Here is a 24056-nt window from a genome sequence, read left to right as displayed (position 1 = left end):
AAATCTCCCTGATTTGGGAATTTTTTTTTTTTTTTGCCAAATTAAATGCATACAACACACAGATATCTCCCTGATTGCTGTATGGAATCTCCCTGATTTGGATGTGGGAATGTTGGCAGACCTGGAAGAGAAAATTCTGTCATTAAACAATGTAAACTGAAGCTAGGTTTTTGCCCAAACCATTCATATCATTTCAGACATTCCTTTGCAGGAAGAAGGATGAAAAGAGGGAGGGAGAAGAGATAGAATGAGAGGGGGAAAGAGACTAGTAAAAGGATGGATGGATAGATAGATAGATAGATAGATAGATAAATAGATAGATAGATAGATAGATAGGTAGATAGGTAGATAGATAGATAGATAAATAGACAGATAAATAGATAGATAGATAGACAGAAAAGAGAGGGAGAGAAAGAAGTAGATGGATACAGTAAAGAGAGAGAGAGAGGGATAGAGGGAATATATCCTCAGGAAGTTGGAAGTACAAAGTGAGAAGTCAGATCGTAAATTATGAGGATGCTGGTGTTAGTGAAATCAAATCATTCTAAACTCCTGGCGTATTTTCCTACATGAGGAAAATACAGTGTTTTCCCGATTCCTTATTTTGGCATATTTACATCTTTTTCCATATTTCGAATGTAAATAAAGCAAATAAAGCAAAGGAGGAAAGAGGCCAAAATTATATTTTTTTAAGCGAAAATAACTTTGGTTACATGAACTATTTGGTATAGAAGAATACTGTAAAACCAGAAATTTTTGCCTGCATTTTAGTTTTGCGAATTTCGTGAGAGCCAAGATTCATGAGATTAAAATGCACACAAAAGTTCTTGTCTACACTGTAGGCATCGAATGGCAGTGGTAATTCACAAAAATTTCATGCCGCAAAACAGACCATCGGCTCCAATTCATGAGAATTTCATGCAGCGAATATTTCTTGCTTTACAGTAACTTGTGCCGTATATTTATCTCTAAAGGAATACAAGCCTTAAAGGGACTGTACAGTACTGGTTGAGGTAGGGATTCATGTTTTGAACATTCCTAAGTGAGATAATGAAAAGCCTCTTATGAAATATGAAAGAGCATGTAATTTTAAGAAGGATTCAACGTTTATTTGATGAAAATTGGTTTTTAAATGGCTGAGATATCCAAAAAGTGCTAATAATAAAAGGCGACATGCCACAACTTTATTAGGATCTCTTTGTTTCACCTTGTTTTTGGATATCTCAGCCATTTCAAAACCGATTTTCATCGAATAAACTTTTGATACCCCTTAGAAGTGCATTCCCCCTTACATCTCATAGAGTGGTTTCTGAATATCTTGCAAAATGTTAAAAGCTAAATCTACCCCTTGACCAGAACTGTACACACCCTTTAAAATGAATGGAATACTTTTTCTTCACAAACCAAATAATTATAGACATTTTTCTGCTTTCAAGGTTTTATTACCTCCCAAAAATAATTACATTTAAACCAAGAATTGAGTGTCATGTGCCCTATAAATTTGTACTCTTAATTGAAAACAACAACAACAATCAACTTCTCTCTGTGTACATATTATGTGCTTTTATAGCAAGCAGCAAGAGTGAAAAATGTAAGTGTGAAGAATTGTATGAGTGTTGAGATGTTTGGTATAGTGTTCTATTGGTCATTTGTTGCAATAAATTGAGTTTTAGGGTCTTCTTCCTTATTTTCCATCATGTGCTGTTAATGTCATCATCACACTCGTAAAGAGCGGTGCTTAGACGTACAATTTCTTTGTTCTATCACACTGTTACCCTTCCCGCATTTCCAAGACAAAATGTGCAGGAATGTATTTTAGTATGTTTTGACATAAACAATTATGTATATATACTTTTAAAAATGTGGTGAAGTCTTTCATCTTCTTACAGTGTACTCACTGTAGTAAAAAAAAAAAGCACAACAAAACCCTGAATATAAAGTAGTCTTTTCAGTCAAATTCCTGTGTCCATTTTCTTTCAATTTGTCATTTCGATCATTGTTGCACATGCTGACAGATGTGACTTTTAAAAAAAAAGCAAAAACAAACAAACAAACAAGTGGAAAAGATGTAACCAAACCATTAGATTACAATGAGTATGGTAGAGATGTCAGTTGTGTGTTCATTATCAACCCATATGAGTTTCTTTTTTACCCTACACCTTCCCTCATTGATCAGTTTGAATATATGTAATATGATTTTTTTTTTCTTTGTGGGAAACCTAGTGTAAAGTAGACTTTTATGTGTAAACTCTTCTCTTGCAGCACATTTAAGGTCACATTACCCTTCATTTATTTTCTTCTTCTTTTTTTTCAACTGTAGAGCACCAGCACAAAGTACCTTGAAGTACAAAGCTTTGTGGATTAGTTGGATTGTTGTATAGTAACAATGTTGATGAATTCTTTTCTTCTTCTTTTTTGACAGTATCGAGCTTCCCTGAAAATTTTAAAAATCTGTGCTATCTTGCAACTGATTATAGTTCAATGTCTACATGTGTATGAAAAAAAATGTTAAACTCTGTCCCAGCAGTCATACATGGGATTTGCACTAATCCTGTTGAATGTTTAGTTTCTTTTCTGATCAGTATTGTCTAGGGAGAATCAGAAAGACATTACCATTATGATGTCTGTGTTCATATCCATCTCAGCTTATTATACAAGATTCAGTGTGAAATTTTCTCAGGCACCACTTGATTTATTTATTTTTTTGTTAATTCTACAAATGCTGCATATGGTATAATTGGTATACTACATCATGCTGAGAGACATATTGATATTGTCCTAAAGACACTTCACCCAGAGAAGAGTTTACTGCCTCTAGATTACTTATTTCTGCCAAGAAAATGTCATCATGTCATCATTTCACATCATTGGTATAATTTCCTTTACCCACCCATTCCCCCCCCCCAAAAGAAAAAACAAAAACAAAAACAAAATATTAAAAAAAATCCTTGCTCAACTTTGTTAATTTTGCCTGACAGTATTGGTGTTAGTGTAATTATTTCTTAAACTATGCATAGTATCTTCTTTGACATTTTTTTGTCAGAAGGAAATTGAAACATAACTAGTATTGATATGGCTAAACAAAGATATACTTTTTTTTTTCTAAGCAGCAGAAGTGATATCAGCATTTACATAAATTGCACATGGATTGCCATTTTCAAAATTCTGTAGCCCATGTTAAAGCCAACCTTGTAAATTGGCAAGTATGATTGGTAAGAAAAACAATAGCAAAGATCCTTTTGTAGCAGGGATTTTCAGAAAGAGTTATGAGATTAGGAAGCATTTGAGTTTTATCATCACAGTGCTGGTGTTTATATATGATTAAGTGTTTTTTTTTTAGTATTGAGTAATGACACCGTTTTGTGATTGTCATTTTTGAGCCATCTTTCATTGTCAGCCCAAGTGTTACAGTGTCATGTGTGTGAGATTAATGATGGAATAGATTTGTTTTTCATTCTTAATTTATATGTTTATCAAGCCATCCTCTTGAGTAAAAGAGAAGCTGGACATTACTGCAACCATCAAATTTTCCTTTCCTCATCCCTGATATATGATGTGATGTTTTTAGAGCACCATGTTGCTAGAATCATCAAGAAACATTCCATGTGTGTGTGTACAGTCTGTTCAGATATCTTTTACAACCTGCAGAGCAATGACATGTTGCTCTGCACAAGACATTGAAATGACATATCAGTATGGAGATACAGTATTTCACCGTCGACTCATCCATTGTGCGGTCAGACTTGTAGTATTGGTCACTGGTCATTTTGGCATTTCCATCGAGCGGTCATCATCAGCCGATGTGACTGTGATTCATTCATACATCGAAGCACGATCCACATCCTTGCCCCCCCCCCCCACGTGCATTGTGTTTACTGCTGTGCATGCACCACCAACCACTGTCAGTCATATTCACCCACAATGCATTGCTTGACGAGCATTCCTCCCCTTCACCCATATGCCATATCTATTATCGTCAACCCTTTGCCTTGTTCACTGTGTCAATTTTGTCCAAAAAATCATGTGGGAGTACCTCAATACTTACCAAGGCTTTTGTATTGGCAATTGTGCATGAAAAAACACACTCAAGTCATCACCAAGGCTAATGATATTAGTTCACCTTTATTCAAATTTTTAAATCTCTTTTTTTTTTTCTCGTTACTATATTAGAACGCCTAGTGAGAGTAACGTTATTTATGAAACATCTCATCTACTCCAGAATTTCAAATCACAAACCAATCCCACAGTGCATCTTGTCATAACAACTCACAAGGAAAAAGAACAAGCTTGTATGTCGTATACTACCTAGTGTCACCATGAGTGATACTTTACATGCAATAACATCATCTCTCTTTTTTGTTTTTTACATCAATGCTATTCCTTATGAATAGCTTAGAAGGTTGATTAAATCTGTGAAGAGTTTAGAATAAGACTGCATAGATGTGTTTGTAGATTATCCTCACAGTATGAGGTTCTGATAGGGTGAAAGTAGCATGGGGAAGTTTTAAGAAAAGCAGAGACGTCTCAGTGGGAGGTGCAGTATGTTTGGATGAAGGAAATATATTCGATGAAGCGTGGCAGAGATGCCATGTAGAGGTTCTGGAGCCCAAGGAGCTTTTCGTCGGCTTCATGCCAAAAGGGCCCTAATAGTGTACAAAGTCTATGGTGTTAAGGCCCTTTTGGCACGAGGCCGACGTTTTGTGGATCGGTTGGTCCATGCGTTTACATGTGCCGATAGTGCTTAATTTGAATGCTGAATTAGAAAGACAATTGCATTTACAATTCGAATCATTGTTCGTTTGCACGACAGAGGAAGGCTTCATGTATTCTCCGGTTTGGAATTTCAGAGCAAGGAGGGGAGGGTTGGCTTCTTACCAAGTTCCTATCAATCACTCTTGAGCCATCTTTCTGCGGGAGTGGTTGGAAGGTCACTGCAATCTCCGCCCCCAAAACATGACTTGGGTTCAATTACCTTCACACAGTCGTTTCGTTGCGTAGTTCTGGTGAAACGTGATTGGAAAACACCTCCATACTGTCATTTGAAACACGATTGGAATTGCGATTCAAATCACCCTCCGCGACACCAGTTTTCATTCACACAGCAAGAATACTTCATTTGAAACGAGATTCTAGTGGTCGTCATAACAATCATGTTTCAGTTTCAGCACAGTATGTGTGAATGCTATGTGTAGAGATGAGAAGAGACCTCAGACCTCATTGGTTCTAGTCCCCTGGCTGCATCGGTTGCTAGCCTACACAAGGCACTTTTTTTAATGTGTCTAGTCCTTTGGATGAGATTTAGAGCTTTTGATCTGGCAGGTTGCTTGCTTATACAAGCCTTCATTGCTTCCCCCAGCGGTCATGTGAAGCGAATCAATTCAAATCAAAATTAAATTGAAGAATAGAGAAGGATGTTTTCGACCATATCCCTGTTGCTCATATTCAAAGTCCACTGTGATGCCTCGTAGCAAACAACTTTTTTAGTTTGCTATCCTTTATATTTAATCCTTGGTCTAGGAACTATCCAGCCATCTCTTTTTCCACCCAACACACACAAACACACACGCACACACACACGAACACACATACACCCATGAATATCCAGACACAGCCCACATGCAAACATGCATACAAATGCACATGCACATACACAGTCACAAAATATGTTTAACTCCACAAATATTAGTGTTACAATTATCCAGTGTGTCCTAAAAAGCAAGTTATAAACATATATAATTTCATACATATCATTAGTGGAAGTTAACAATAAAATCATCATGATCGCCATTACTAATGAGACATACATGTAGATCCTCTATTCTTGTCTCAGCATGAGTAAGTTTTTGTAAACAAAACAAAACAAAACAAACAGTGTCATCACCAGGGCAAATTCCTGGAAAGGCGGATCTTTCCCACGCATGTGTCATCAGCTGACGCGAGTGAGCATCTTGGCAGCTGCCAGCATGTTGGCGTTGTGGCACCACACAATTAATATTCTGTCATTCTCATTTTTTCACGATGCCGAGTGAAGATGTTATGTCGACAACAAGCGCAGCTAATAGCTTCAGACAACAAGACAATTGACGCCGAATCCAAGCACTCGAGTGCTCTTCTGTGGCTTTTTAAATTCTTGATAGGGGAAGGGTAGTGGGTAGAAAAAAACTTGAGATGTGCCTAGTAAATCTTGTCTGTGATATTAAAACAATTTTCAGCTTATCCTTTTTATTTCCTTTTGTTTGAATATAGTTTTTACTTGTTTTCTTTTTGCTTCCTTTGATGGAATGACGTTGTAGGACAAGACCATTGTCACACTTAACCCATTGAGGACAGGCTGATTTTGCCTCAACATGCATTTCCCATAGACACTTGCCCGAGTATACTCGCGACTCATCCTCAACGGATTAAATGATACTCTTATCGTAGATTACACACATCTTGGGTTGTTAAATGATTGAGACAGCTGGTATGCCAGTCTACCTGTTCTCTATAGCATGATTTGAGCAACATTCACATATTGGTCTCACAAAGTGGAATGAAAGACACTTTGCTGCTTGCTTTTTGCATTGGCCGTGCATCTGCACTTTGGCTTTGAAGGACATGTAAATCTCATATGTTCAATATAATTATGTAATGTATTTATCTATCATCTATCTATCTTTCTATCTCTCTGCCTGTCTGTCTATCTATCTATCCATCTATCTATCTCTTTTTCTATTTATTTACCTCTCAGTCTCTGATCTATATGTCTATCTGTCTGTCTGTCTGTCTGTCTATCTAATCTAATTATCTATCTATCTATCTGTCTCATATCCTTTACCTGTACATTTATAGTATTTGTATGTTTGTCTTCTATCTTTCTTTCCATCTATATGTCCATTATCTACTTGTCTATCTAGTATCTATCTATCTGACTGTCCATCTGTCAGTCTTTCTATCTATCTATCTATTTGTCTGTCTATCTATCTATTTTTCTATCTATCTATCTATCTATCTCTGTCTCTCTCGTATATCATGCCACACCTTCTGCGAATTTTTTTAATTTTCTTTGCTTGCCTTGTATCTGTATGTCTCATGTGCACAGACACAATGTTTCTACAGACATGTGCAATCTCTCTTGTGTGTTCCACTTGTACGTGTGTGTCTGTATCTCCTTTGTAATGTTTTCTCTTTTCCAGCCTTAGACCTGTGTCCCAAACGAATGTAAACCAGCATCATGTTTTTGGATGATTTGGTTGCTCTGCCTGTCCGCGTTCTCACTGCTTGGCACTCTTAATGTGTCTTCCTGTTTTTTTATTTTTGCTCATACCATCCCCAGAGCTCTGGTTACCCACCGAATGCTGTGCCGTTGACGGATTTCTTGAAATCACCTGTGTGGGATGAAGTACCAATTCTTTGCATCTTTGCCTTTTACCCCTTTTGTGACCCCACCCCATAGTGGCATGATAGACAAAAAGAGCATAAAGTAGACAAATTATGATGCACTGTCCCTTCTTTACCAACCCCCATCCAACTGCCAACACCCACCCACCACCCACCCCCGTCTCTCCCCAGTCCCATATGTTGTAGGATTTGTCCTCTCCCATCCCAATTTGACATTCAACGATGTTATGTATTTATGTATGTATTGACGTATGCATGAATATATGCCATTTTTATCCTGTCCCTATTGTCTAACCTCACCACCCTGGTGTTGAATTATTGTTATTTAATGCCATACGAGAGATAGTGAGTAGCGTCACACCCTGCGTCCCCTCCTCCTCCCAGCCCCCCCCCCCCCCCTCCATTTTTGATACCCATGCACATGGTTATGCCAATACTACCAACTAGAGTCCTCGCCTAGCTGTATGGTCGTGTATTCCGTTTTGACAATGTTGTGCTTCTTCTAAATGTTGTGGCTGTACCCAAGATCGCAGTATCTTAATAGTCAATCACACACCACATAATCCCTTTCCTTCCCGCGCTTAAAGATATTATACAAAAGATAAATCACTGAAGAAAATCACAGTGGCTAATTGATGTCATGTACACGGACAACCTTCTCCTAGAGCTGGGCTGTCTGAGTATTTTTTTTTTCTAGTCCATACGTTGCCCTTCTATTTATTATTCAGATTAGTTGATTAGTTTCTCTTCTCCCCATTGACACAGAATGGGAGATAATTGCTAACTCCCTGGCTCATACACCAGTAGCTTACTTCTTCTGCTGAGAGCAAGAAAACCATTATCGCAGTGCGGGGGTGGGGGGGGGGTATACAATTAGTGTTATCACATTGTAGAGCTCGATCTCCTCTTTATTACCATATGTGGTCAAATTTTTATTTTCATTTTCAGTAAAACGTTAAAAATCAAAACCACAAGGACGCTATTTCATCAGATATTAGGAACAATGCATATAAATCCACCCCCTTTTAATTGGATAACCTTCTTATTTCATGAAAGTTGATTGTGCCCTTCTGGTTTTCAGCTGACAACTTTTTATATCAGTCTCCCTCATCGTGGAGATTGTTACTTAAATAACCCACCATGTCTTTATGCAAAAATCAATAAGGATACCTCTTGTGAAAACTTGTAAGCTATTAATACATTAAAGGGAAAGTATAGTTTTGGTTGAGACCTAATTTCAGGTTTCTAACATTTTTTGGTGAGGTAATGAGAAACCTTTTATGAAATATGAAAGAGCATGTAATTTAATGAGGAATTCAACGATTATTTGATGAAAATTGGTTTTGAAATGGCTGAGATATCCAAAACAGAGCGATACTTATAAGTGTGGGACCCACACTTTATTACGATCGCTTTGTTTTACTTTGTTTTTGGATGTTTCAGTCATTCCAAACCCGATTTTCATCAAATAAACTTTGAATTCCTCTTAGAATAGTATGCTCTGTACTATTTCATAAGTGTTTTCTTGATATCTCGCAAAAAGTTAAAAGCCCAATTCTCATCTCCACCAATACTGTACCATCCCTTTGGCTGATTTCTTCCCCAAGTGTTATGTTTTAATAATGTTATCATCAATTCTGGCAACAACAACAACAAAATAAACAGTGAAAATAGCATGGACCTTTCTATGAGCAACAGAATAATGTTGATACATTTCAAGAATTGTTTTAGTCAGTATGCATTTATTTTTGTCTACACCGTAAGCCTTTTCCCCACAAGGTTGTTTGATATAAAAATGAGGGGTATTTGTTCTTCGTGCAGATGAATTCAAAACTCTTTATTTGACGTGACTACATAATTGTTCGTACAAAGTTAATGACTTTATAATGTGTACTTTAACCATGATATGAAAGCAAAAATTTAGATTCATACTGCAGAGAAACTTGGGATCTTTGCTAGTTTCATGAACTACTACTAGTAGAAATAGTAGACTAGTAGAAATATAAGACATGGAATGAGGCATTCCATCAATCATGTCAAGTATGGTTGGGATAATTCCACAGTATGTCAAGAGAAACTGTATATACTTGTGTTCTGAAGGGTGCCTATGCTAATAGTATTGTGCCTTCTGAAACCTGTCCCTGTTCAAAAAAAGAAGAAGAAATAAGTAAAAACCGTAAATTTGGTGCAGATTTTTACTGCTTAAATTACCAATTAGGACTTGGATTTTTCTCAGTGAAGAACAAGTAATCTTTTCAGGATGGTTATCATCTTTTTTTCTTTTTTTCTTTTTTTTTTTTTTGGGGGGGGGGGGTCTGTGTAGGATTCTTATTCATTAGCCTTACTAGGGAGGTAAACTCTGTGACCTTACTGAATGAGATTGTGATATGTTAGTCTTAGTGCAGTGTTGTTGCCTTAAGTATAATCTCTACTCATATTGATATATGGTATATCTCTTTGATATGATTATGATGCAAAAGCAACAACATTCATCTTTTTGTTTCTTTAATAGTTTTCCAAGTCTTTGTTAAGGGTTTGATTTTTACATTTTAGGGGTTATTACAGGGCAAAGCTAACACCCATTGATTGTATATATGCCATGGTTCAGCTGTATTCTGTAGTCAGAATTAGTACATACTAATATGATACATACCTGGAAGTTTTAAAGAAGAAAAAATGTGAATACTAAACCAACCCGCCTCTAACTCTGCAATCCAACGGTTGCCTGGTAACCGCATCAATTGCTGTAGTGATGCCATCCCTAACATAGCTGTAGAAAGAAAGTTGCAGATACACATCAGCTCTCACCAGTTTTATATGGTATACTGTGTAAGTGGACATTTTTTGTGATGTGCAAATATTTGGCCATTTGGTGTGACATTCAACTAGCACGAGAATAAAACCACATGAATTTATGATTCAAACCAGTTGCCTCTTAATTGCTGCGGCAGCTGTGACTTGTTTGAAGTGCTCACTCGTTTTTTGTAAGCATCCATGAAATTGAAAACATGAAAATTCATCATACCCGGCCAAGCATGAAAAATTGATCGCACAAGAATGTCCACTTTTACAGTACATGTACTCATTATGTATGATATCGTAAATGCAGTCATCCATAGCATGCATTAGAAAAAGTAACACAAAAGTGGTTCACACCGTGTTTCATTCATGACCAGACAGATTTCCTGGTGTAATCCAGTAAGTGCATTCAGTTATTCGATATAGGATGCTCATGCACTTGATGGAAATCAAACGGAGTGGATTAATCATGTATGATGCTGGTCAAAACAAGAACGTTGATCAAATTTGGCAATCCAGGAACATGCAATACACATTTTACTCTTTCACATGTTTAGATTCACAGACATTGAAGGGTATAGAAATATCAAGACTTATTGAAGAAAGCAGTAAGACTTGCGTTGAAGAACATATCAGACTTGTTTGTAATATTCTGTTTGTCCTTTTTTTTCTGACAGTGTTTTTGTATCAAATATGATTGAGAGAATTGATGTCATGTAGAAACAGTGATGTGTGTCGTTTGTAATCTTCAACCAGTACCTAAAGCATTTTCTTTAACAAACAAACAAACAAAAACATACAAACTTATTTATCAAAGTATTACCATCTGCTATGTGTAAGGAAAGTAGTTTCGGTTCAAGACTTGAGAACTTTCAAATTCATTTTGTCTTTCTATCAATAGTAAAAGTCCATCTGTCAAATTGTCATTTTGCAATGATCAACAGTATAATTTTCAGTGCATCAATTTATTCCATCTACATAGTATTTGCATTGTTGTTTTTTTAAGTTGATATTTTTTACAGATAAATCTAGATGGCTTGTCATATGTATTGTGAGTTGATAAGTGCACTAGTAGAAGGGACTAACAATCGTTAAAGGTGTTGGTCTGTACATGGGCGTATGGATGTAATGATGTGTCATTTGTATTTCTTGGCATGTGGTTAGATCGTTTATCAGAATACATGTGCAGCTGTTTTATGTTGCTGTCTAACATTTGTTAGTTTAAGCAGTGACTTGGGGGTACGAATTGGTATGCAGATTAACTCTTTGATGTTGTGGAATTTGTGAGGGAAGTGCAATTTTGTGACTAATTTTGCTATTTTTACGTAGAGAAATAACAGACCTTAGCTGTGCCTGAAGATAGTGGAAGGTTGCATCGGGTGGTTTAAAAGCTCATCAAAGTGGTTTTTGCGCACCTGAATTAGAGCTTTCAGACTCAGGAAAAGGTGCTGTTTTGTCAACTGCTCACAATGCAAATGCTACACATATCTCCCTTTAATGAGGTAGCGGACAAATCCATGTACAGTCAAACCTGTCCTAGCGGCCACCTGTCTATAATGGCCACTTTTTTCCTCTCCCTTGGGTGGCCGCTACAGACAGGTTTGAATGTATGATGAAGCAACTGTATTATATTCATTACAAATATGTTTACCTTGTGCATGAACGTATCATCATGCCGTGGTATGGTGAGAAGGGGAGTGTATGTCATCAAATATCTCACTGCAATTTCTTGTTGATTGTTTTATACAAGGGAACTGTAACAAGCTGGCTGGAATGCCCTTCATTTCACCCTCAGTCTATTCCATCATCTGAAGAGGTCTCATGTGTACTTTTAATTGGCAGCTGTCAAAATTCTGCTGATGAAATCTGTAAACAGCAAAAGTCATCAAACTGTTCAAACAACCTCAGAGGCAGTTGAATGGGTATAAAGCCAGACAACCCCATCTGTGCCATCTTGGGTTCAAAAATACTTCTCTATGATCATTTATAGCAATTTTTCTCAGAAGAGTCTTCGGCAGCTGAACTTGAACCTTGAAGCAGCCGACGTAATCTGTTCGTCGTGTTTCCACTAAAAATAGCACGCTGCAGATGAAAGGATATACCTCGGCCTGTTATCAGAGAGAATGCGTACCATTCTTTTGCTCTACTTCCACCTGCCAGGGGGTTTTGAACAATATGTCACGTCTATGCACTTTCATAGGCAGCCATACCACAATGATACACTGATGGGGGGGGGGGGGGGGGGGGGGTAAAGGGAGAGGAGATTTGGGTGCAAGAAAGACAGAATGAGCAAATGAGTGTGCAGCTCTAGAAGTTTTTGTTTTTTGTTTTTTGGTTGTTGGTTTTTTTTTAATGATAGCTGATGAGGAGCTGAAGGGTGTTAGCTGTATGAGTCAAACTCTGTGAAAACTTGATACCAGACTGGTCAGTGATAGTTAGTCCATCTTTCACTCATGCATCACATGTACACAGTTGTCTTCATGACTTCCTCCTAATGTGACTTTAATATGCAGGGTGGTCCGTGATGGTTTTTAGGGTGATACAGCAACAGCCTAAAAACCCAGAAGCACACAGCATTCTATTTAAAGCACCCTGCCTAAAATTTGTAACATGATGAAATGAACAAAAAAATTGCAAATATGTCAATAAACAAACAAACACAAATTTCACGATTTTTGAATTTGGAATACAGCTCATACACTGTAGTAGTCAAGTGGTAAATAATTATGCTAAAATATCACCAGAGATCTTCAAGAACCTGGCTGCAAAAGTATTAATGTGAGTCGTGTGTGCTTTAAACTATACATTCACACACATTATCGAGATGATTTTCTGATTGGCGTGCTTCCACGCAATATGCCAAAATTTCACATTGTGGGCCACCCTGCTTGTAAAAATAGTGTCCTCCCAGCTATGTTTTCTCTTTTTCATCTTCCTGCAAATCCATCAAGTTTATGAAATTAAGTCATTTCCCATTGTGTCCCTTTCACATATTTCCATGACCGAATTCATTGTTTCAGAAGTATTTGTTATGCATTACAAGAAAAATCTTTATTTGCTTTGTTCTGCTTCACTCCCTGTGGAAATTGTTTCACTAACGAGCGGTTTCCTTCTGGTCTTGTCCTCACTGAAGCTGAAGATTAACGAGACCACTCTCCTGAGGTACTTCTTCGGGCCCAAGGGGACGGATACGCTGGACTACAAGACATTTTCCTCGTGAGTGTTGTCAATATTTTGTATTACTTGCTAGAGGCATCTATCCTGCCAGTGCTATAGTTATTGTCTTGAATAATAGCTATGAGAAAATGAAGAAAGAGAATGATAGGTTCTTGTCAACAAAGAGGTATCCACTGTGTGCTAATAAACAGTAGTGCCATTTTCACTGCAAAAATTTTGAAATTTTGGTCGCGATATGGTTTGCGACTTTTTGATTCAGCGTTCCCTCTGAAAAAAAAAAATGAATAAATAAAATTTTAGGTTGCAATTATTTGTAAAGAGCTGACCCGCACATGTTATGAATGGTATGCTTGAATTCAATATTCTGTGACGCACCACAACATGGTAAACATAGCAAGGAGCCACACGCATGGTGCATTGTGAGATATAAAATCTCAAATTTTTTTGCAGTAACTGTTGTCACTAGACAGCTTCACAGCTTTTTGCAGAAAATCAGGCTGATTTCTCCAATTTGATTGTGACCCAAAGCTAGGGGGAAAAAAATTGTTTTTTCTGTTTATACTGTAAAATTTCTGAAAATTTGGTTGCATTGCAACCCCCAAAATCATGTTATTTTTAGTATTACGCTTAAGAGTAACACAGTTATGGAATTCTAATATTACACCACATGTTTTCATTGTGTGGTGATATTGGTGACAACCGTATGTGCATATAAATTAAGATGAGGACATCCTCAACTCACAACTCTCCCATTGGTTTGTGCACAAAAATATGAAAATAAAGGGTCTGATTTATAATCTAACAACTACAGCTCTCCCCTTCACCCCCCCCCCCTTAAAAAAAGGGGAAACAAAAAGAAGAGGAGAAAAAGATTAGTTATTCCAATACCCCTCCTGCCCCCCCCCCCCCCAAATAAAAAAATTGATACAAACTATACCAAGTTTTTTTTTTTTCAATGAAGCTTTCTTAAAGATTTGAGACCATGATATCTTTACCTCATCAAATTTATATGGCTGCTGCTATCACTGATGAAAACATATGGAACTGTAACATTCCATGATTTTCTTCTTAATTTTAGGTCTAATTTGGATGTTGGCTCTGCAGTTCTTTCTTTTTTTTAAATTTTACCCATCAAAGCCAACTCAAACACGGCAAGGAATTGCTCTTTGAAACTATCTTTGGGAAAATTCACACCTCAAAGGCATCATTCTTTATCCAATTAAAAACAAAAAGATAATATTCCCACAAGATGTTGGGAACACTAATGAAATAAGAAAAATACCACGGGTATTTCTTTTCATCATGTTGTTGCAATGGCAACGTTGGTAGACTTAGTTTGAGAACCGATGTTGTTTTGTGTGCAGGTGTGTTATCTTCACTCTACGAAACCTGACTGGGACATTTTAAGGATACTGCTCCCATGTAATTACTTCAGACAGATAAGGTTGTAGCCATTTTCTGTGGTTACCGATGACGGCCACTGTGGTATTAATCCAGAGCTCATCAAAATCTACCCATCACTTGATGTAGCAAGTCACAAGTCTAAGCCGTTCAGGGTTAAAGTAATAATCGATAATTTGGTATTTGATGCTAGAAGACCTTAGTAGTGTTTTGCAAATTAACTGATTATACTCCTCACCTTGTATATTTTCCTTATCTTGTCAAGTTTAAAGCCAGCAGATAATAAACAGGGACAGCTGATGATGTCACTCATCCAAAACTTTCTTTTTTTTAAATACTGATCTTGACTCTGTATTATAGTGAAAGAGATGAAAATGATATTTAAGGTGTTTTTTTTTTTTTCAAAATATGGGCAGCGGTTGACTTGTGATCTTGCTATTAAAGTTTAACTCCTGACAATGCTCTTTTTCTAGGAGTCCGTAATATTTGACTGTAATTATGTTGTTGTTGTTCTCTTTGACCAGAGTGTGGAATAATAGGTACGGTCACTTGGCGAAGAGGTTTTAAATGGAATGAATCTTAATGTATGATGTATTAAAAGTATTCATGATGGCTTAGTTGTTTTCATATTCTTCTATTTCTGTGTCTCTTTTCTTCCAGTTTCCTTCTGTCTGGCTCTCTCTCTCTCTCTCTCTTTATCTGTCTGTATCTATCAAAGAAGTCAATATTAGAATATATTCTAAGGCCATTTCACGTTATCATGGATTTTTCTCACAAAATTCTGACATGTTCTTCACAGGTTCATGGACAATCTTCAGACTGAAGTTCTCGAACTGGAAATATCCTTTTTGACAGAATTAACAAAAAAGATAAACAATAATATGCCATTGTTAGTATGAATGATCATTGTTACTAATCAGTAGGAATTGTAACACATTAAACATGTGATTACTGTGCATAGTGCCCCAGAAATTTGATCTAGATTTTTTGTTTTTCTTTCAAAACTTCCCTTCCACTGTCCAAATAAACTAGGTTAATTTGGCAGCAAGGAAGGGAAGAATAATGAACCTTACATGTAAGGTCCTCTGTAAATGATTCCAGACAAGGCTCCAATTTCTCACAAGGGTCGATAAAGCATTGTTTATCTGTTTGGGAATTCATCTGTGTTTGTGTTTAAACTGTCATGACAAGCATCTGAAGTTTACGAGATCTGTGATGCCGTAAAGGCCTGTGTTTAAAGAGGAAGCCCCCCCCCCCCCCCCCCCACACACACACACACACCCCTTACCCTTTTTGAGCCCCTTGCAATTCAAAAACTGGTGCCGAAAATATGATTGAGTCACCAGGCAAGTTTACACTAAATGCCAAGTGGAATAACTTGGAATGAATGAAGACTGTTCTTGCCCATGCCTACCGTGACCTCATATCGATGTCTTGGGCCATTGCCCAATGATGTGTATCATTTATGATTACAAAAATGTCTCGGTCTAGTACCGTAATCACAACAAGAGCTTCCACTCAACACACATAATTGGACAGCAACTTGTTTTTGCTTGTTCAAACATTCATCAATCTTTGAAAAGGAAATAGCAGCCACAACGAAAAACAACAACAACAGCAAAGACATATTTGGCCCCTCCCACAAAGAAGAAAAAGTGGCCAACAGCATGCCCTAATATGGTCAGAACAAATGTCCACTTTGTGACATTTGCACAGGTGTTTGGCATACTTTCACCGGTAGATTGCAGGAAGCATGTTAAGTGTGGTAGTGTGTATAGTCCAGAAAATTTTCCACCTCACAGGTGCAAGGCAGTTTGACTCATTTGCATCTAATCTGCATCTCATTTCTGAGAGGGATGTAATCTGGACCAATCAAACTCCACGATACTCTGTTGAGTGACATGATTAGTAAGAATGTGGGCTGTGGTGCATTTTTAACATGTTCCTGTTCAATGGAAGTTATTTTTGTACCTTGTTTCTAAGGCTGCTTCCTTGCCAAAGATCACATTCTGAAAAGGGAACACCAGCTCAAAAAGCAATCAAGCAAACAAACAAACAAACATAAAACAATGAAAGTAAGAGTTGATATGTGTATAAAAATGGTTACATTTAAAGCTTTGCGTATTACTGTTTGTTTGTTTTTTATTTAACATATCCGTTAGCAGTATCACCACTGAACCTAATCTCAGAAATTTCATTCAACCACATCTTTTGCAGACCTACGTGTGACTTCAAGCACACTGAGAAAAAGGTACTTGAATTTCAAATGGTGCAGCTGGTACAGTAAAATCAAGGAGGTCACAATATCTACAATGCTGTCCCTATTTGACAGAGTATATTTCTATATTTTTCATAGACAGCAGTTGATAACTTCAGTGACAGAAGTTTATAATTAATCCCTTATCACTTAATATTCACTTGTCCCCATATCAGCTTTAATACTTTAATTGATCAATACAGATGTCCTATTAAACTAGGTACCAATGAATAGGGATTATCTATCTAATTCTGTCAATGTCCATTGTATCACATTGGCCTCCGTGTGGGGTAGTTGAATTGCAACAACTGAAAAGAGTTGTGTGTCTGCATATTACAGCCAAGTTTGAGGGAAAATTTGATAGAATGCCTATTGAAAACAGCTTGGCAAGTTTTGAATTTGGTTCATATGGCACATTGATGGTTAATCATAACCATTCTTTATGATCGATTTATGTATTTTTTTTAAAGATAAGTTTAATGTCAAACAACAAAAAAGCCAGCTTGGCCCCATCAGAGAAAATAAGCATGATATTTACTCTATGAATACTTTGCAACAAGTAAAAAAAATGATAATAAAAAGAGTCTGAAATATGATTGTCTGTTGTATCGCTACAACATATAATAGCTACATGTACATGTACGTGAGTGTTAAAGATAGTATGAAGTTTTGGTTCCTCAAATGTTTCCCTGAGTTTCCTTGTCTTAGTTTGTGTTTCAGGTTAAAGTACCTTTCATATAACTAACGCTGTGAGACTTACTCGTCCCAAAGTGCTCTCATGTCTTGGTAATCTTGCAATAATGGCTTCGTACAATACGTGTGTATATTGATTCTCGCGGTACCACGTTGAGTCAAACTAACGGCTCGTTTGAATTTTTCAGAGCCCGCTCTGCTCTGGTACGAAACCATTATTGCATGATTACTGAGACATGAGAGCACTTTGGGGCGAGTAAGTCTCACAGTGTTAGTTATATGAAAGTTACTTTAACCTGAAACACAAACTAAGACAAGGAAACTCAGGGAAACTTTTGAGGTACCAAAACTTTATATTATCTTTAAGACATTATCTGGTGGTACACATTTTATTTAAACAATGACTGCACAGTAATGCTGTATTGGAAAATTGAATTGTAGGTATGGACAGGTACGAGTACTCCTTTTCCACTAAAGTTAAAACAAGTCAGCAAGTAAGCATTAATCAGATGTGTGGATATATTGAAAACCTAATTCTATGGGAAGGTAGTCAATGCTGTATCAAGCTCAGAGGTGCAGCCATCTGTGCGATACTTGTTATGTATATGCTCTTTGTGATTCCTTGACAAAATGTTCACTTCTATGAGTTTTCTCGCGGCATGCCAAGCATCGGGGAGGCGGAGTTTGCCAGCATCCTGCTGCGATACACCCACCTGGATAACGAGGAGATGGCCGAGTACATACAGAGAGTCCGGGAGAGGATGCCGGAAGAAAAGGTGAGATTTCGTGACGTCCATCCTACTGGTCCTCTGGGAAAGTCAGATGGAATAATTTGCCGTTAACTCCCCTCAGGACTACCATGTCCAAATTTTCATATGAAACAATGAAAATGCATCATTTGTGGTAATGTAAGGGTTTATGAAGGGCAAATGCAACAAGAGAGTAAATGGTCGCAGAGCCCTGTGGCCACCCAAGTATGCATATCTGATTGACACTTGAGGCACTGCTATAGATAGATTTGGACTTTTAGTAGCTACAGACCTCTTCAAAGATGAATAGCATGGTGTGTTCATTAGTCCTGTTATCTTTGGTTAAATGTTATCTCACATTAATGTTGTGGAAATAAAAATATATATTTACTGTAAAACAAGGAATGTTCTCATGTTAAATTTCACGAATATCGCAAGAGCCAAGATTCATGAAATTAAAATGCACACAAAGGCTTTTGTCTGCACTATATGCATTGAATGCCATAGGCACTTCACAAAAATTTCATGCCAAAAAGGCCATCGGCTCCAATACGCAAAAATTTCATGCTGCTGAAATATTCTACAGTATTCAATGATGTCCCCTCCCCACCCCCTCCTCCCCCCCCCCCCCATGTCAATTTCTGTTGATAAAACCAGGACCACTATTTGGGACAACTATCATTCATCACATCGATCAGTACTGAAAGGATTTTTAAACTGAGTTAAAGCAATTTTGAATTATTGATTATTGAATCAATTTGATTTTAAAAAGATGATGATTCAGTGACTACTAAATAAAAAATATATGTCCAATGTATGACTAACATTGATGTTGATGAATCTTGCTGTCTTATCTTTATTTTTCCCCTTGAAATGAGAGCAATTTTGAAAAGTGTAACATGCAAGTTGTCAGCCTAGTTGCAAATGAGCCTGTATAGGGGTTTTAAGGAACCTTTCAATATCTGTGTTCATAAGGTCATACTATCATCAGTGATAGGCAAATGAGATCAAAACTACATGTTACTTGAGCATTGTGCATATCATTAATGAAAGGACTCATAGTTCACTGACAATGAGCTAGAAGAGTTTGCTGCAAGTGAAGTGCTCCGAATGTAGTGACCCCAATAGCATGCATACTCTGCAGTAATTGGTCATACACTGGTAGTAATTCAGTGCTCAAAGGGTTAAGCCTTTCCATCATAACCATGTTGTAAGCTGTGTTCATGTTGGCCCACAAACTACTATGCTTCTTGGGAGTGCCCTTATTATTGATTGGGGGGGGGGGGGCATTTCGTGAAGCATTTTGTTTAAAAAAATTTTCTGACCAGCTTTATAATCTACTGAAATCTTTGCATCTGTTTGGCAGAGAGAAAATTTGTCAGAAAAAGCATCTGACCAAAATGCTTCATGAAATGCCCCCCTGGTTGTGTTATAAACAAAACAAAAAACAAAACAAAACAAAACAAACCAAAAAAGTGTGTCATACACATAATTAAATTGTTCAACAAAGTGCTACCATTTGTTTAATACCAAGGAGGTGTTGTTTACAATAACAAGATTTCAAGCATAAATCACAGGGTGGATTGTTACAGAATTTCTTCCTTTTGCTGCATTCCAGGGCATCTCCTTTGAGATCTTCAAGGATTTCTTCCAGTTCATCAACCATCTGGACGACTTTGAGATTGTCCTGCGGATGTACACGTTTGCTGATCAGCCCATCACACAAGGTGCCTACACTCCATCAGTTTTCTTCCTACACTACCACTCAGCTACTTTGAGACTACTGTAAAAGTGGACATTTTCGCGGTGTTCAAATTTTCGCGCATTTCGCGCAACCAGAAACTAGCGCGAAAATAAAAGCACATGAAAATTTTTGCTTGCCATATGTACCTGTGCGTGATGTCCTGATTCTGCGGAATTAAAAACACGCGAAACTCTCCCGACCCGGCCAAGCGCGAAAAATTAGTCACGCGAAAATATCCACTTTTACAGTATCTCAAGTTGTCTCTTTAATGCTCTTTTGATGCTGCTTTTGTTTCTTCTGTAGCCTCTCCTTAAAATGATAATCTGTCTTTCCCATAACCCTTTCTGTGCCTGGGACTTTGGACAGTATGTGCAATGCTTTGGGTTTTATTGTGCTAATCAGCACTCAATGCACACAAAGGGTTAAATTGCTCAGTTTCTGTCACTATCATCAATTGCTCATGATGCACCTCCTTGTCTAATTTCACATTAATTCATCTCATCATAGATGCATATATGAACAAGTAAGATATACATGTACACTAGCTCTTGGTTTCTGGGGTACCTCATTGATTCTTTTTTTAACGCCGTATGCTTCTGGAGAAGAACTGCATAATGATGTCACATTTCTATAAATCAAAATACTTACTCTAAGAAATATGTTTATCCATTCTTTTTTTCTCTCTCCCTTCCACCCTTGGCACTCTTGTTTACAGCTGAATTCTGCCGTGCGGTCCATGTGACGACAGGACACAACCTGGATGAGCATGTTGTCCATACAGTCTTTCAGATCTTTGACAAAGATGGTAATGGTTTGCTTGTACTATTGCTCACATTTGATCCAGAAAGAATAACCGAAACAGAATCATGTAGTGCACAAACTTGTACAGAAATGAAAACAAAATATGATGAATGGCATGAGTGAAGAGAGAATAATCTGCTCTACTTTTAGTACTCTCTTTCTTACCGCCTTCGATTTGCTGAAAAATCAAAACATTTTTTCGCAAAGGGATGATCCAAATTGCAGTTTTCAGCAGAATTTCCATTTGGCACGATTATTACCTCCGCCGAGGGAGGAGGTTATGTTTTCGTTACCCTTGGTTGGTTTGTTTGTTAGTTAGCTTGTCTGTGTGCAAAATAACTCAAAAAGTTGTGCACATATTTGGATGAAACTTGCAGGAAAGATTGAAAATGACACAAGTAACAAACACTTAAATTTTGGTAGTGATCCGAGAACTTTGGGGGAATTTATGAAGGATTTTTGATATTTTGGCAAGTAGGGTCAATGAACTTGGGAGTTCAAACTGCGCATTTTTGAGGTTTTCAAACGCACACTACAGTGCTTGCTCTAGTTTCTGCTAGGGCGAGGCACACTGCGCAGCTGAGGGTTTATGACGTAACAAAGGCTTCTATATTGGGAAATCAGACAATTTCAGTGAAATCACTGCTCTCTATGGCAGAGCCCAAAGAGCTTTTCCCCAATGGTGGAGAGGAGAAAAATCTCTTTGGGAAGAGCAAGATCAATGGACGGGTGGAAAGTAGCTGCTTGGCGGAGGTCTGCACTCTCAGAGTGCTTTTCTAGTTTAATAGAATTACATTGGCAATTGGTATTGTTCATTCTTGCATTATCATGTGTGTACTTCTGATAACCATACATGTGTCATTTGCACTTTTTTTTTTTAAATTTCATATCACTTCTGATCACTTCTGTTTTGTACAGGGGATGGCAAGCTGAGTCAAAAGGAATTCCTTGGTGTGATGAAAAACAGAATACATCGTGGATTCAGGGTATGCAAGTGATTTCCAGAAGAAATAGTTTTAAATAATTGTGAAACATTCAACAAAGTACATGTATGTGATATCTTTGCTTTGTATTCTAGAAGGATGGCCAGTTAGTCATCATCAATAAGGAGAAAAACTATGAATCAAATTTTTTACCATTTTATTTCTCTTTCCTGCCCTGTGTGATCAGTATACTTTGAAACTCCAATTTCATTTCATCTGCAATGGTTCCTTGCTCTTCACATTCAAACTATGACAATTTTTAACACTGTTTGCCTCACAAATGAAAGTCTTAGTTAGGATTATCCACTTGTTGTGGGCAAGAAGAGTTTTAGTGCATGCTTCTGATTTTTCTTTCCATATGCAAATGCATCCATGGATGGTTAGATATCCAAAGTACAGTCAAAAGTATGATACAACAAAGCTCTACCTGCTTTAGGCATTTTTGTTTTTTTGTTTTTTTTTATTGTCAACATGAGTCAAAGTGTCTCAGTCCTTGAATTTTGAGCAATCAAACATTGAATTGTATGTACCAGACATGTCAGACTCAGTTTTGTTGCGAGGTTATGTGATGTCAGATTCTGCTCCAATGATACAATGAGTTAGATGGATAGATAGAAAGATACATAGATTAATGGATTATCCCATAGATAGATGAAAAGATAGATTAATGGATTATCCCATAGATAGATGAAAAGATAGATTAATGGATTATCCCATAGATAGATGAAAAGATTGATTGATGGATAGACAGACAGATAGAAAGATAGGCAGATATATGAAGAGAGAGATTAATGTTAGTATTTGGATAAATTTAGACATTAGGGCCCCTTTTCACGAAGGTGTTTGAAGTCAAAACCATGGTCTAAATTTAGTTCATGGAGTGAAATAAGCGTGAAAAGGCCTACCTCACACATGCAAATATCAATCCAAGGTTGCCATTGGATGTCTGTTAGTGTACACCTGGCTAACGACGAATAATCATCTTTGGTCACTTTTCATCTTCATCTAATCTTTGTGTGATTTGTTTGTTTGTTTGTTTGTTTTTTGCAGGAGCACCTGAAGAAACCTAAAGGATGGGACGGGTTCAAGGCATGCGTTCGAAAGGAGCTCCGTGATGCCAGCTAAACTTCTCCACGCCAAGGCAGATGCTTGCTGGAACATGCTACCTTCCCCTAATAGTCAAAAAGAAGCATGCAACCCTGCGTGTGCAATATACTCGCAATTTATAGTCACTATGTCAAACATTGGCAGCATTTTCTACTCCTGTTTACTTCTTTCCAACTTGTGTGACATTTACACGTTGATTGTAAAATGTGACCCGATGTATTTTGGGAACAGTATACACTAGGATGCCAACTGATGTAGAGTATCAAAGTGTGATGTCATAGTCATTTATCACCATGGAAACTGGTTCTAAACAACTTTACCTGGCCTGAATATCTGTGAACACTGTTGTTGCTAACCATCCTCACATCTGGTTCCAACCCAAGCTTTAACAAAAGACTATGACATCATCACTTTGGTACTCTATACTTCAGAGTCACTGTAAAAGAATCTACTTTTTCAATGCAAAGCTGAGATAATGATTTTAAATTTGGATGTTACTGGCTCGTGATGCTGTGACATAAAAAGTTGCCATGGATTGCAAGTCAAAAAGGCAAACACAGCTCGAATACCAACCAGTCAGAACAACACACTTTGAGTGTTGGTTTCTAATTCTTGTCTAATTTGATTTAAATTGATTGTTTTCATGTGGCCATCAATGAAGCAATTAATGCTTGTATGTAAAGCACCCACAGGACCGACAGCTTGAAGTCCCCTCTGAAGTCATGTCCAAGTGTGATGTACATTTGCAGCAGGATCCCATTCTTAAGATACTTTGCATTTTTAGTGGTTATTTTAAGAGAATATTCCCCCAAAGAAAAGGTCTGTTTGTTTGTTTTTCTTGTACTGAAACAGTGAAATAGTAGAGATAAGAATGGACACATGTAGCAGAATCCAACTTCATTGCAAAGTCTCATCATGTAACATTGCATGAGCTTTAGTATCTATCAGTATGATTCTTTGGTTGT

The 24056-nt window shown here is 37.3% G+C and overlaps 1 protein-coding gene across 1 annotated transcript in view; it reads left to right on the top strand.

The window, feature by feature from the left end:
- Positions 1 to 23650, top strand: part of LOC139718158 (calcium uptake protein 3, mitochondrial-like) — a 47118-nt gene extending 23468 nt beyond the window's left edge. Inside the window, exons 5-12 of the mRNA XM_071629642.1 lie at positions 7316 to 7381; positions 13313 to 13395; positions 15557 to 15596; positions 18346 to 18483; positions 20075 to 20183; positions 20916 to 21005; positions 21920 to 21987; positions 23035 to 23650. Coding sequence (XP_071485743.1) covers positions 7316 to 7381; positions 13313 to 13395; positions 15557 to 15596; positions 18346 to 18483; positions 20075 to 20183; positions 20916 to 21005; positions 21920 to 21987; positions 23035 to 23109 — 669 coding nt within the window. The 3' untranslated portion in view covers positions 23110 to 23650. The remainder of the gene's footprint in view (positions 1 to 7315; positions 7382 to 13312; positions 13396 to 15556; positions 15597 to 18345; positions 18484 to 20074; positions 20184 to 20915; positions 21006 to 21919; positions 21988 to 23034) is intronic.
- The last annotated feature ends 406 nt before the right edge of the window (positions 23651 to 24056 follow it).

This window comes from Diadema antillarum, unplaced genomic scaffold, assembly GCF_040938485.1.
Source record: "Diadema antillarum isolate AM-2024a unplaced genomic scaffold, OU_Dant_1.0 scf00000090, whole genome shotgun sequence".
Lineage (NCBI taxonomy): Eukaryota > Metazoa > Echinodermata > Echinoidea > Diadematoida > Diadematidae > Diadema > Diadema antillarum.
The sequence above is the reverse complement of the archived record's forward strand: the minus strand, read 5'-3'. Positions and strand labels throughout refer to the sequence as shown.